This window comes from Pseudophryne corroboree, chromosome 6, assembly GCF_028390025.1.
Source record: "Pseudophryne corroboree isolate aPseCor3 chromosome 6, aPseCor3.hap2, whole genome shotgun sequence".
NCBI classification, from domain to species: Eukaryota; Metazoa; Chordata; class Amphibia; order Anura; family Myobatrachidae; genus Pseudophryne; species Pseudophryne corroboree.
The window spans coordinates 190,106,049-190,120,843 of record NC_086449.1 but is presented as its reverse complement, the minus strand read 5'-3'; the positions used below and the strand labels follow the sequence as shown (position 1 = coordinate 190,120,843).

The window sequence follows — 14,795 nt, the reverse complement described above, 5'->3', positions numbered from 1 at the left end:
TGGAAAGGGGTGAGGATGCCGCAGCCAGGAGATATTGCTGGGAGCCAGCCAGGGACACAATTCACCATCAGGCCCCACCCCCACGGCAAAAATGCCGCTGGTCGACGGGGAGGGGGCGGAGCCAATATGACGTGATTCAATATCAATTATCTCCTTCCCCCCACTCTCCCAGCAAAAAGCCAGCCACCGGCTACAGGAGCTGTCAGAGTCAAGGCTCCACGCTGCAGCAGGGAGGAGAAGACTCCCGGCTGCTGGGGAGGGAGGATTCCGCACTGCCAGCGGGTGTGTGATGTCCCGCTTGCGGCTGTGCGTGTGGCTCCCTCCCCACTCCTCACGGGTCAGCGACTGATACAGGGCAGAGGGAACAGCAGCACCAGAGCGGTGTAGACCAGCGTCGGCTGGGAGGCCCCTTATGAAAGGGGGGCCCGGGGTAATGACCCCCTTGGCACCCCCCTTAATCCAGCTCTGCTTGAGTGCCCGTTTGAAGTTTTGTAGAAAGGTGGAGAGTCTGAGGGGGAGAGGTAGGGAATTCCAGAGAAGTGGTGCAGCACGCGAAAAATCTTGGAGGTAGGAGTGGGAGGAGGTAATCCGTAGGCAGGAAAGTCGTCGTGCATTAGCAGAGCGAAGAGGACGGGTGGGAGTGTAAAGGGAGATAAGATCAGAGATGTAGATGGGAGAGGAGTGGGTGAGTGCTTTGTAAGCGAGTGTGCGAAGCTTGAAATGGATTCTGAAAGGGAAGGGGAGCCAGTGAAGGTCTAATAAGAGAGGAGAGGTAGACGTAGTGCGTTTGGTGAGGAAAATTAGCCGGGCAGCAGCATTGAGGATAGATTGGAGTGGAGAGAGGTGTTTGTCAGGAATGCCAGTCAGGAGGAGATTACAGTAATCCATTCTGGAGATGACCAGTGAGTGGATAAGAGTCTTAGTAGCATCCTGGGTCAGAAAGGGTCTGATCCTGGAAATATTTTTTAGATGAAAACGGCAGGTTTGTGAGAGGTGCTGAATGTGTGGTTTGAAGGAGAGGGAGGAGTCAAGGATTACTCCAAGACAGCGCACTTCGGGGCTAGAGGAGATAGTAGTGCCATCAATAGATAATGAGATTGTAGAAGGTGAGGTTATGCGGGAGGGAGGAAAGATGATCAGCTCGGTCTTAGACATGTTAAGTTTAAGAAAGCACTGGGACATCCAGGAAGAGGTAGCAGAGAGACAGTTGGAGATACGAGTGAGGAGAGCAGGGGAGAGGTCTGGGGAGGAAAGATAGATTTGGATGTCATCAACATAGAGATGATATTGGAAACCAAAAGAACTAATGAGCTTACCTAGTGAGGATGTATAGAGAGAGAAGAGGAGAGGACCAAGGACAGAACCTTGGGGTACACCTACAGTTAGTGGAAGTGAGGGGGAGGTGGAGTCATGAGAAGAGTCAGAGAATGAACGGTCAGAGAGGTAGAAAGACAGCAAAGAGAGGGCAGTGTCGCGCAGACCAATGGAGTGAAGGATTTGCAGTAGGAGAGGATGGTCCACAGTGTCAAAAGCAGCAGAGAGATCAAGTAGAATAAGTAGAGAGTAGTGTCCCTTAGATTTAGAAGCATGGAGGTCATTGCATACTTTTGTAAGGGCAGTTTCAGTGGAGTGGAGAGGACGGAAGCCAGACTTGAATGGGTGAAGTAGTGAGTGTGAGGAAAGAAAGGAAGTAAGGCGGTTGTAGACAATACGCTAAAGGAGTTTGGAGGCAAAAGGGAGGAGAGAGATGGGTCGGTAGTTGGAGAGAGTGTTTGGATCAAGGGTAAGTTTTTTAAGAATAGGAGAGATGAGTGCATGCTTGAAGGCAGAGGGGACAGTGCCTGATGAGAGGGAGAGATTGAGAAGGTGGGAAAGATGGGAACAAGCAGAAGGAGAGAGGTAGCGGAGGAGGCGGGAGGGGATAGGGTCAAGTGGGTAGGTGGTGAGGGGACAGGAACGAATGAGGGCCATGACTTCCTCTCCAGTTGCATGGGAGAAAGAGGTCAGAGTAGGTGGGAGGGATGGGGAGGGGTGGTAAGGGATGGGGGAAAGCTGGTTACTGATGGTCTGGTGTAATGTGATGTCCTTACGTATGGAGTCAATTTTGGATGTGAAGTAAGTGGCAAAGTCAAGAGCAGAGAGTGAGGAAGGGTAGGCGGAGAAACGCGTTTGTGGACTCATTGGCCGTTGGAATACTACACTCTGCTACTCACAGCTAATTTGGCCGCTGCTGCTACATTGGAGAGAGGCTTTTTCCTAAAAGGGAACACTGCGCAGGTCTTCAATTGTCCACCAGTCTCCATGAATCAGGCTGCCATGCCTTACATCAACTAAGGAGAGGTATCAATCTCAGGTACATAGCATATGTACCGTAGGTGGACTTTGGACTGCAGTGTTTAATTACTGCCTTTCCCACATATATGCTTTTATACTAGCAATTTATCAGCTACAACGTTATAAGCACTAATATGGATGGACTTTAATCAGTGACATCTGCTTGATTAACATCGTGATATATCTGCATGTGGACTGACTTACTAATTACATGCTGCTTGCTGAATTAATACCTTGCACTGCACTTTTTGGGTTCATTAGTTAACTGAGATCGTCTGGTATAAGTTTACTATGTGCCAGTAGTTTAAAACTTGCATGCACCTTATATTCCCATGAGCCTTTTTAATTAAAGTCATATGGGAATTGCAGTATTCATTGTACTTTATCTTTGTGTGGAATATAGTATCATATGTGTTAAAACACATTTTTTATCTTGTATGTTTTAGTATTTTAGCACTGGCCGCGGCCGGTGCTTAATTGTGATAATTATATATATGAAGTAAAAAAATACCTTTATACAAAGTGAGAAGCGCTGTCTTATTGTTTGGTTAGTTTTTTTTATCTTTTTGGGGAAATTTGGGATCAAGTCCCCTAAGATTAGCTGCCCTCACTCTGTAGGTGACAGCGCCAGGTGTACATTTCTGCATTATTGCTGGCAAGATAATTGGTTTACGATTGCCCAGTATTCAGTCTGTTTATGAGAAGAGGCTCCTTGCGAAGGCTGGGAGTATACTGGGTGATGCGACTCATCCTAATTATGGGATGTTTACTCTGCTTCCTTCAAACTCCCGCTATAGATCGATATTGTGTAAGACCAGCCGGCTGAAAGATAGCTTTTTTTCCTAGGGCTATAACAATGCTTAATGGTTCTAAATGTAGATAGGATTGTTGTATCTGTGTATGTGTTATTATGTCCTTATGGCTCTTTTAAAGTATCTTATGGTATTGTTCTTGTGTTATACATATTCTGTGGTGTTTGTTTGTTTTTTGCTTACATGAAAATTTCATTGATTGTTCATGCGTTGAATATTTAATGACAATAAAACCAAATTCCAATTCCAAAGAGGCGCCGGGGGTTGGAAGACTGGGAGGAGATGAGGTTCTTGAAGTATGACTGTTTAGCAAGAGAAAGGGCAGCACTGAAGGATTAGAGCATAAGTTTGAAATGGAGGAAGTCTGCCTTAGAGCGTGATTTCCTCCAGTGTCGCTCAGCAGTATGTGAGCATTTTCGCAGATATCTGGTGCATTTGGTGTGCCAGGGTTGAGGTGGTAATTTGCGAGGGTGAATAGTGGTTGGTGGAGCAACAGAGTCAAGAGCAGAAGTAAGGGATGCATTGTATATGGAAGTGGCTTGTTCAGGGCATGAGAGAGAGAGAGAGAGAGAGAGAGAGAGAGAGAGAGAGAGAGAAAGAGAATAGGAGAGAGAAGCAAGTCAAACAGGGAGGAAAGGAATGTGGTGTCAATAGCCTCAATGTTACGCTTAATGATGGTAGCCTTGGGAGGTAGAGATGGGGAAGTCGAGAGAGATAGGTTAAAGGAGAGCAGGTGGTGGTCAGAGAGGGGAAATGGGGAATTGGAAAAATCAGAAATATCACAGCGGTGAGTGAAGACCAGATCCAGTGAGCTCCCATTCACATGGTAGGGTGAGAAGGTCCACTGGGAGAGACCAAGTGAAGAGGTGAGGTTAAGGAGTTTAGAGGCTCGGGATTGTGTGGGGATGTCGATAGGGATGTTGAAATTGCATAGGATAATGGAAGCAATGTCAGAAGAGAGGAAGTGAAGAAGCCAGGAAGCAAAGTTGTCAATGAATTTGGAAGCAACGCCAGGGGGGCGGTAAATGACAGCTACTCTAAGAGGGACTGGTTGGAAGAGGCGTATAGTATGGACCTCAAATGTAGAGAATGTAAGGGATGGTTCTGGTGGTATGAGTTGGTAGGAGTAACTAGAAGGTAAAAGGACCCCAACACCACCCCCATGGCGACCCCCAGGTCGGGGTGTGTGTGTGAATGTGAGGCCCCCAGCAGAGAGAGCAGCAGGAGAAGTAGTGTCAGAGGGTGTAATCCAAGTTTCAGTAATGGCTAGTAGGTGTAGGTAGTTGGAAATGAAAAGGTCATGAGTGGGGACCAGTTTGTTACAAAAAGATCTGGCATTCCACAGGGCACAGGATAGGGGGTATGAGTTTGTGGGAGAGATGTGAATGAGATTATCAGGGTTGCTGTAGCGATGAGGAGAGATTAACTTTGAGGGCAGGGATGATGAGAGAGTAGTGATGGTGCGGGTGCCAGAGCTAGGAGGGGAAACTGCAGGAGGTGGGCAGGAAGGGAGGTCAGTGTGGTGTGGATGGGGGTGTGGGGAGGTGACAGGGAAGGGAGAGAGGGAGCAGGGCTGAGTTGTGGGGTAGCAGGACCATGGGGCAGACGTGAGTGAAAGTGGGGTAACAGGAAAGGAGGGGGAAGTATACAGAGAGATGGAGGGGAGACAGAGGAGGGGAGGGAGGAGGAGGTGTAGGAGACTAGGGGAGAAGGATAAAGACACATGATTAGGTAGACACTGAGTGATGTGGGGAGTATAAGAAAGCCTTGACATAGTGTTTAGTAGGTAAATAGGTTGAGGGAAAGTGGAAGTAAGAGTGGAGGCTGTAAGGAATTCAGAGTTGAAGAATTGGAGAAATGCAGATGAGAAAAGCAGTGTCGGCTCAATGGGTGTTGATTTAGTATGAAATGAATCAGAAGCGTAGATAAAGTGGGTGTTGAAATGTATTTGGACCGTATGTAATGAAAAGATTGTGAGGTTTAAGAAGCAATGGTGGTTCTGTAAGAATTTTTAGGTGTTTGTAGGTAAGATTGCATTGGTGCAGCTGTGCATGAAAAACAAAATTCCAATAATACAGATACAGGCATTTGTTGGTAAAATGGATGGTTTATGAAATGTCCAAGTAAGGTAGTTCCGTGCTATTTAATCAGATGCAACAATCAGGAGGTAAGTGGTCTGAAGAGTAAGTGACTCACATTTGTTATTAGTTCCTCTGTTTTCTTTGTTTTGTTAGATTGGTGTGCTTCTGTTTTCCTTCTTTTTCACTTCGAATGAACGCTGTTGGAACGCTGCGGTTATGTGTCAATTTTATCACATCAATTTTATTAATGTATGGTAGTATCTAGTTACCCTTCGTGGAGATAACCTTTCCCATAAGCCCCTGAGTCAATGTCACAAACTATATGCAATAGTAACCTGTGGCGAGAGAAACGAGACACCGAGACCGAAGCATGGCGAGCGAAGCGAGATGGCAAGGATCCAATGGTGCATAGATATAACAAAACCTCAAATGAATGGAGAATGGATAACACATTTAGGTGCTGTAAGGCATACTTGCCTACCCTCCCGGAATGGCCGGGAGGCTCCCGAAAAACGGGTGACCCTCCCGGCCCCCCAGAAGAGCAGGCAAGTCTCCCGATATCCGCGGGTCACCCCCTGCCCGCCGTCCACTTAACGAGTAAAGTGGGCGGTCCGGGCAGGCGATGACGCGATTCTTGTTGAATCGCGTCATCGTAACCACGCCCCCTGCTGTATAATGCCGGTAATCGCGGCATTACACAGTGGGGGCGTGGCTTAAATTATGCGCCCCAGAAGCCATGCCCCGTTCCGCCTCTGGCCCACCCCCCTGTCACGTCACCTCACTGCCCGCCCCCCCCTGCTGAGCCGACGGGCTGCTCTCTCCCGGAGAGAGCAGCCCAGAAGTCGGCAACTATGCTGTAAGGGCAGAAGTTATCTACTGCCCTCTCGTGCTGTCACTTCCTGGTCCTGATCACAAAGGGAACATAGACATAACCATTAATGCATTGTGCAAAAATAAAGCATAGTGAAACCACCGACGTTTCACGCATAACTTTTATAAAAAAGGCCCACCCGCGATCTTATAATGGTGATGTCATTATGCGTTATTTTACACAATACAGTGATGACTGGGGGGGGGGTGTGTGTGTGTGTGTGTGTGTGTGTGTGTGTGTGTGTGTGTGTGTGTGTGTGTGTGTGTGTGTGTGTGTGTGTGTGTGTGTGTGTGTGTGTGTGTGTGTGTGTGTGTGTGTGTGTGTGTGTGTGTGTGTGTGTGTACACATAAAATGTATAGTGGGGAGTCTACAGACTCCACCCCCATTATGGCTGCTTCCAGAAATTCCACGGGCAGCTTTTCAACTAGCCAATCTGCCCCTGGAGGTGGTGTCCATAGCAACCAATCAGATTCTAGTCATCAGTGATCTAGTACATTCTATAAAACAGTGCTTCTCATAGCTAGTCCTCGGGCCACAATAATAGTACATGTATTCAATATCTCCTTGCTGGAGCACGTGTAGTCATTACGGACGAACACATTTTTAGGTATTTTATTTGTGATTCTGTAAGGAAACAGAGAAAACCTGCACTGCAAGAGTGTCCTGAGGACTGGATTTGAGAAGCACTGCTATAAAATAGAGTAATTACATTATCCCTTTTACCTGGGACGCTCATGAATTACACAGGTTCTGTGGCTGATTACAGCCATCTGAAATGTAGGCTTGAAGTCAGCCAGCCACAGAACATGTGTAATCCATGAGCGTCCCAGGTAAAATGCATAATATGGTCACGCTACATAAAATGACAGCTACATTCTGATCGGTTGCTATAGGCAATGCCTTGTCCTTTTTAGAAGGTTTGATAAGTCTCATCCTTAATAAATACGTTAGATGGATATTGGGATTGCAGTTTATGCATACTTTTATGTTCTGCCGGGTATTGAATGTTGGAGTAGGACATACTTGCCTACCTGACCCTCTTCATGAGGGAGAAAATGCTCTGTTCCTGGACTTTCCTGGTAATGTATGATTGCCATCATCTGTGGTGAAACACCTTTCTTATCAATTAACTAGCTCACCACAGGTGATGGCAATCATACATTACCAGGAAAGTCCAGGAACAGAGCATTTTCTCCCTCATGGAGGGGGTCAGGTAGGCAAGTATGAAGTAGGAACACATTGCTATTTTCCATGCACTGACGTACTAATTAAGTTACCTGTGCTCAAGCATGGATATCACTAAAACCTGGACTGTCAGTGTGTCTTGAGGACCGAGGTTGGAAATGCCTGATCTAGACCCAGGTATGTAACTCCTCTTGCTCCAACTTGTTTCGTAAAAAAAAAAAAAAAATCTTCCATTTTGGATGCGGGTGAGACTCTGTGGGGATACGGTCCTTAGCATACCTCCCAACATGACCCCCTCCAGGAGGGACACAATGCTCTGCTCCTGGACTTCCCTCTTAATGTATGATCGCCTGCACCTGTTTTGAACAGGTTAATGGATAATGGATAAGAAAGGTATTTCAGGTGCACAGGAAAAGCATACTTTCCTGCCCTCACGGGATGAAACCTCCTCCCCCCCCCCCCCACCCCCCCACCCCCCCGGAATGATCAACAAGTGTCCCGCATCTACCGCCAGCCCCCGCATCCCTCCTTGGCTGCCCACAACGGAGCACCAGGGGGCGGTCTGAGGGGGACCCAATGACCCAATTCGGGCTGGATTGTGTCATCGTAGCTCCGCCCCCCGCTATCCAGTGCCACTATCCAGTTTCCTAAGCACTAGATAGCGGGGGGCGGAGCCACAATGACATTTTCATGCCACCATGCCCACAGACATGCCCCCTTACCACCAGACACACACCCAGTTCACCTACCAGGGCAGCAATGTCGGCAAGTATGAGGAAGAGTCTAGTAGGGCGGCCTGATGGTTATGAGAATTTTGTTTTGTTTTTTATTAGGTTATGTCATGTACAAGGATTTCCATTGTGCTACATCTGGAAAGAAGATGTTTGTTTATTAAGTCTTAAAAGAGAGAATTTGGAGCATCTTTATATAAGTAAACGACTTCTATAACAATTTAAAGGCAATGCGTCTAGAAAGTAAAGCTGGTATGCATTATTCAACCACGGAAACTGATTTATTTTTTTCTCCATCTCATGATTCAATTCCAATATTTTTCATGCTTTTATGTGTACTTTTTTTTATTTTTTATATTTGCTTCAAAGGAAAAACTTTGTGTCGTATACTATATATTAGAATATAAAGCAGACAATCTGTTAGACAGTACATCTTTTACCCAGCACCCCCCACCCAACCCCCCTCCCCCAATATTTATATTAAAGTGGGATAGGCAATAGCCCCAGTTGTTCTAAAGGCAACGGAATTTACAAACATATAAGATGATATTGCTGGGTGTGGTTTATTAGGTCGACTTGAGTCAGGTCGACATACATCGGTCGACCACGTTTGGTTGACATGCATTGGGTCGACATGATCACTAGGTGAGGTTTTTTTTTTAGTTTTTTTGGTGTCTTTTTGTAGTCCACGTGGATCGTTGAGTATGAAAAAGGGGGGGAAAAAAGGGGAAAAAATTGTGAAAAGCTCATGTCGGCATTTTTCCATGTTGACCTAGTACACGTCGACAATGCGTGTTGGCCAAACATGGTCAACACAATGCATGTCGACCTAATGACCGCCATCCGCTATAGCTAGCAAATATATCTATATGTACATCTGCCAGTGTGTACGGAAATAGGGATACAGAGTAAAAGATTAATTGGCCAATAATCTCAGAATAGATATTTCTTTAGGCAATGATGATGGTTGTATAGTGTGCATGAGCAACTTCGTGTGTGCTCCATCATCAGATAAAGCGTGAGATTGGTCATTCTGCATAAAAATTATTCAGGTGTATATATACCCAACCTTACTAAATCAGGCCACAGATGGTGAGTATTTTGCATTTGTTCACTTCAAAATTACCTTAAGCTGTGTACACACCGCGCGATGCACCGTGTGTAGTCAATGTTGGGCTGCCTGCACAGCTATTTTTTTTCTTGGAATGCCGATCCCGTGGGACCGCACATCGGCATCGCAAGCTGTGTACACACTGTGCGATATGCACTAAATTTCCTTACGATTTTGACTAGAAAGTCAAAATCGTAAGGAAAGTTAAGGGCATATTGCACCATGTATGCACCTTAACTAAATAAAAAATGAAAAAAAGTCTGGTTCACGAACAAAATGTTCTCCCCTGCAGCGACCAAGGGTATAGTAGGGCTGATACAGTACAACTGAAATGTGGTGCGTTACATCTGGGAAAAAGTGAACTTGATGTGCTAATGCCATTTAGTAAAACATAACAGATTTACTTGTGCAGATAAATGGCAGCTCTTAAGGTGCATACACACTTACCGATCAAATGAACAACTTCGTTGACTTTCTCGGCAAGTGTGTATGCCGGTGACGATGGCCAATGCGCGGCACGGCATGTCGTTAAAGACCCTTGTGTCGGCGGTGCATATATGCCCAATCTGAACGGTCGTCCAGGAGCTGCATGCACGGCCCGGCCACAGCGTGACATCACTGAGCGATATGAACGGTCATATTGCTCAGTGTGTACGACCGGCCACCGACCCGGGAGGGGAAGCACTCACACTCAGAGAGCGACGTCGTCTAGTCTGTATGCACCTTTAGGCAATTGAGTAATGCATGTCTAATTTTTCTTAATAATCTAGAAGTCCCGTATTTATCATGTACATTTAATTGCTCAAAGAGATATATTCCTATACAGGAATAAATTATAATACACAACATAACTGACTGGGGTAGGGAAATTTATATGTTCAGGGCTTCAGTAAATATCAGTATGTTTAGAAAAGACATACCAAATCTCCTAGGAAGAGATGTCCCACACAGGAATCCTAGTGACTCTACCCAGCCATGCGGTAACCTTGGTAACCATGTGCCACTTGACTCCCCAGAGACCCTAATCCTGAACAGACAAAGAAAGACTGATCATGCCATAAGGGGAAGTCCTTTACAAAACTACAGAATTTCCACAGAACAATAATGTCCTGCTCTTGCCATTTAGCAACTTGAGGGTCTATTTAGCAAGCAATGGCAAGCCAGATCTCTGGTGGAAATGGATGTTCACTTCTCACTAGCCTATTTCACTGCTAAATGCCAAACATTACCTTTCTCAGCAGGCAGCATTGGCATCAACTGGTGCCTACCCAAAATTTGATCTGATGCCTAGTGATTGAGGGTGGTTACCCAATTAGAGGTGAAACAACACTTTTTTCACTTGTTTCACCAATATTATTATTATTATTATTATTATTATTATTTTTATTTTATTTTTTAAAGGCTATCCAAGTTGGACTGCCCATAAAAAAATAAAATAAATAGCTTTCCTACAAGAAAACACACAGGTTCAGTGAAACCTGTGTGTTTTTTTTGTAAAAACAGCCCCATTTTCGCATGAAAACAGGGCTGTTTCTGGAGATTTGGTTTTGCCTTCCTGAGACAAAATCCCTGATAAACTGTGTCTCGCGCTGGCTTATTGGGGCTAATAAGATAGCCCCCAGGTGGGACAATCAGCTGTGGTAAATGTCTGCGGCTAATTGGATATCCCCCTGACTGTCCCGCCCCATGCACAAGAGTTAATGATGGAGGATGAGCAGGGCAGTAGGGAGCTTGGCTCGGCCCAAGTACTTTTCAGGGGGCATGGCGTAAATGCAGGAGGCATGGCCATGCACCAAACAAAAAAAAATAAAAAAAAAAATAGTATTTAAAGCGCTTCCCTATCCACGCTGCAGCCCAGCACTCAGCAACATGTGCTGGGCTGAGCAGAAGAGCTGCCAAGTAAGGGGGGGGGGGGGGAGGCTGGGCCCTTCCATCATACCTGGGCCCCGGTAATTAGTAAAAAGTGTTACTCGTATGCTCACCGTAGTGCAATGGGCTGCACACGGCTGGGATTTCAGCACTGACAGGCCTATTCATCAATCCCCATTATTTGTTGGGTGCTAGGCCACGTTCAGTTCCACCACTTTTCTCAGTATTATAGAATGCATTTCTGATCATGTTTATCCATTTGTCAGTCGACAGAGAGGTGTTGCATGAAGTCACCCTGCGGCAAAGTGTGTACTATTGTCGGCAACAGCATAATGCTGAACTGATCTCCCCTTCTGTGTCTGAGGCCATACTGCGTATGTCACATGCACTGTTAGATCCATGCTTTCAGCCGCAACGACAACAAATGACAGCATATTCTGGCGAGCCTCCCAACATCCAGCATATGCCTACACAATGTGGCACAATAAAAACCGTAAGACAGTAGCACATAATAAACCAACCAGAGCCTACGTTTTAGTCATTGCTATTGCATGGACCCGGGAGCATGTGCTGCAATGGAGAAGGAACGAGGCCAGCAGGCTACAACGGAGGGAGGAAGCAGAAGGCTTTTCGGACATTTCTCCTCTCTGGCATCATGTAATGCCCAATTTAGACCGCCAGCTTTTAACACAGGTTATTGCACATGTGTGCGCATTACTGTGCGGTCTGAAAGGGCCCAGTTGGAATAATTTGGGTCAAGTGACCCGGTATTCCAACTCTAGTAGCAAGCAGGGTTGAACACGTGTTCAACACGGTTCGCTGTGCTGTGTGAACGGGAAGTCGGGTCGATGTGACCCGTTTTCCGCTCACTCTGTGTAGACGGGCGGCACTTGGAGATCACGTGATCTCTAAGTGTTGCCCCCGCCGGTGAGGTCACCAACCCGGCAATATGCCCCAGCAAAAAAAAAAGGGTTATTCCCGGGTTAAATACCAGGTCAGGTGCAGTGTGAACGGGTTGCCGGCCCGATACGACCCGGGACCCGTTCACTACATAGCGAGAGGCACCGCGGAGATGTTATCTCTGCCAGTGCCGCCTCCGCCCCCAATTCAGGCTCCGTCCCCACCCCTGGATGGCAACCCAACCCGGCATATTGCCGACTCGGGATGGCGGTGTGTAGGGTCCAATGCCGGGTCCCACCCGGGAAGAACCCATTTCCAATTCCCGGGTGGGACCTGGCATTGCGATGTGAAAGCGGTATAACCGGGCAGAGTTGCCACTGGAGCAATCTACTACATGCCTCTTGATACTTTGGAGAAGTGGTAAAAAGGCCTTTTTACAACGAAAATTATGCAAAAACAAAAAATTAAATAGACTGCAAAGGCAGGTGTTTTAGGCATCTGTGTGACAAGCAGATCTGCTCAGGCCTGTTCTCATTTCATTTGTATTACTCTGTATATGAGCCCAGATGCATTTTAAAGAACTTTTCACTAGGTGGCGACAGATCACCAAACTGCAGCATCTCCACACTCGGGGCTCGGGCAGGACCTATTGTACAAGTATTCCAAGAGGAATTATATCAACTTCAAACTTTGTAATCACAGTAACAAAATCGGGAATACCACCTGTCTCTAGAATAACACAATGGTAAAAGGCGGAGGAATTATATAATATACAACAGAAATAGTCATTACAAAAGGGAGGTATAAGGACCGTATGATGAGAAGGGGGCAGTAGAGAGAGGGACAGATGAAAGACAAGACTGAGTGTGTGGGAAGGACAAGGGGATAGAAGGCAGTGCAAGAGGAGGAGAGATTGGGGGTGCAGGAGGAGGGTCTCTGCCAGCTTCACAGTCCTGGACAAGAAACAGATGACAAGAGACAAAAGACTTGGAGAATCTCACGGATGTTGGACTCAATCTGTCACCAGGGGATAGAGGAGGACACCGGTTGTGGCACAGAGGGATGTATTACAAGTCATAGGCATATACCAAGTGCTGGTCCCTCCCACTGTACACTAACCACTGCAAGCCCAGCATCACCTCACATCACACTACTAACAAAGCACACATGTATATATAGCAGCTCACAAAGGAGAATAAACATCCCACACACACTCAAGTACATGTTCCATCACACACTGACACACTGCTGCCATCACCTTCTGCACACCCACACACTGCCCTCACACTCCACAGCTCTGGGACCACTACTATAGCATGCCAACACAACTAACCCAATGACAAAGCGACCTATCTGCATTCTCAGGATGTGGCTTCTGCTGGCTCTCTTCTCCTGTGGTCTGCAAGACGTGGCCCCTCTGCTTTCAGGTGGGTAACCTCCCTGCTTGGTGCGTTCTACAGTGACTTTGCTTGTTATAGTTTGGACTGTCAGCTCCAGGGACAAGAATAAAAGAGTCTGTCCAACTGAAGCCTTGGCATGTGATAAACATTTAAGTAAAATGTAATTCCGCTCAATGAAAGCCGGTGCTGTTTTTTTTTTTTTTTTAAATATAAAGAAGATACTATCAACAATGGTAACAAAGGTTGCTGGTACTCCCCTAAAGGTATAAGTTGGTGCAATAACTTACATTAGCTACAACACCATGGGCCAGATGCACTTAAGCCTTGGAGAGAGATAAAGTACCAATCAGCTCCGAACTGTAATTTGTTAAACACAGCCTGTAACATGGCAGTTAGGAGCTGATTGCCTGGTGCAATTTATCACTCACAGTGACATTTATCACTCATTGATAAATGAGCCTTTTTATCTTTTTACTTTATCACTCTCCAAAGCTTAGTACAGCTCGACTGTATGAGTGCGCAGAAGCTTATTTTATTCATTTCTGAAATTATATCACTGATTTCTTTCTGCAATGTACAGTACTATGTTTATTAAAAATTAAACAAAGAAATTGTGCCAGTACCGTGTACCACCAAAAAGAGGCATCTGAATGTCTCAAAGTGCCCCCCCCCTTTGCATTGTGGCTCTGCCCACACACACTGCTGGGGACTGTACTCATTTAACCCTTCAGTTGGCACTGGAGGCTTAAAAGCAGAGTCTGATCTTGTTTAACAGGCACAACATAAGAAAAGGTCACTAATGTCACCTGGTTACATGACCTCCCAGGTGCAGGAGGAAAATCCATTCTGCACAGTGGTCATGTGTTCCTGCCTGCCTTGCAGAAGTATGACAATGCGCCGGGTAGGAGTGGGTGATACAGGGGTTATTTTTACTTCTTTAGTGTTGTAGATTGAAATACATGATACTGTGTACAGGTGCATAAGTGCTCTCCTCAACACAGGAGAGTCATTCGATGTATTCAATACTTTTAGACACCTTTAGTAGTCCACTTCAATTTTAAGGCAGATGTATCTACAAACATAATAATAATAATAATAATAATAATAATAAATGTTTCTGCAGCAGAGTACATTACGTTCCACAGGGAAACATCAGGGTGTAGAGTGGATCTTGATCCAGAGGCATCAACAGCCTAAAGCTTTAGGCTGTCCCAGGATGCATTGGGGCCTCCTCTATAACCCCGCCTCCAGGCACTGAGAGCTCAGTATCGAGTTGGTGCCTGCAGCATCAGGTAACTTCACATGGGGGCTGCACTGTGCGGCCCTGAAAAGCTTTCTAAGAAGACTTCAATGGCCGCAGCACTTATATGTCAGGGTGATATTCTGTGCTGTGGCTCCGTCACCTCCCCAGCGGCGTCGCATACTTCCGCTGGCTCGGTTCCCGGGTACTTGTGGCGGAGACGCCCCGGCTTTAGGCACACGGTCGCAGACGCTCTCCTGG

The 14,795-nt window shown here is 46.2% G+C and overlaps 1 protein-coding gene across 2 annotated transcripts in view; it reads left to right on the top strand.

Annotated features, from left to right (window-relative positions):
- Nucleotides 1-12,722: 12,722 nt before the first annotated feature.
- ADAMTS7 (ADAM metallopeptidase with thrombospondin type 1 motif 7) overlaps nucleotides 12,723-14,795 on the top strand; it is a 212,429-nt gene continuing 210,356 nt past the window's right edge. The window contains exon 1 of one of the 2 annotated variants that reach the window (XM_063925494.1): nucleotides 12,723-13,321. In XM_063925494.1, coding sequence (XP_063781564.1) covers nucleotides 13,231-13,321 — 91 coding nt within the window. In that variant the 5' untranslated portion in view covers nucleotides 12,723-13,230. The remainder of the gene's footprint in view (nucleotides 13,322-14,795) is intronic. The other variant, XM_063925493.1, reaches the window with a different exon arrangement.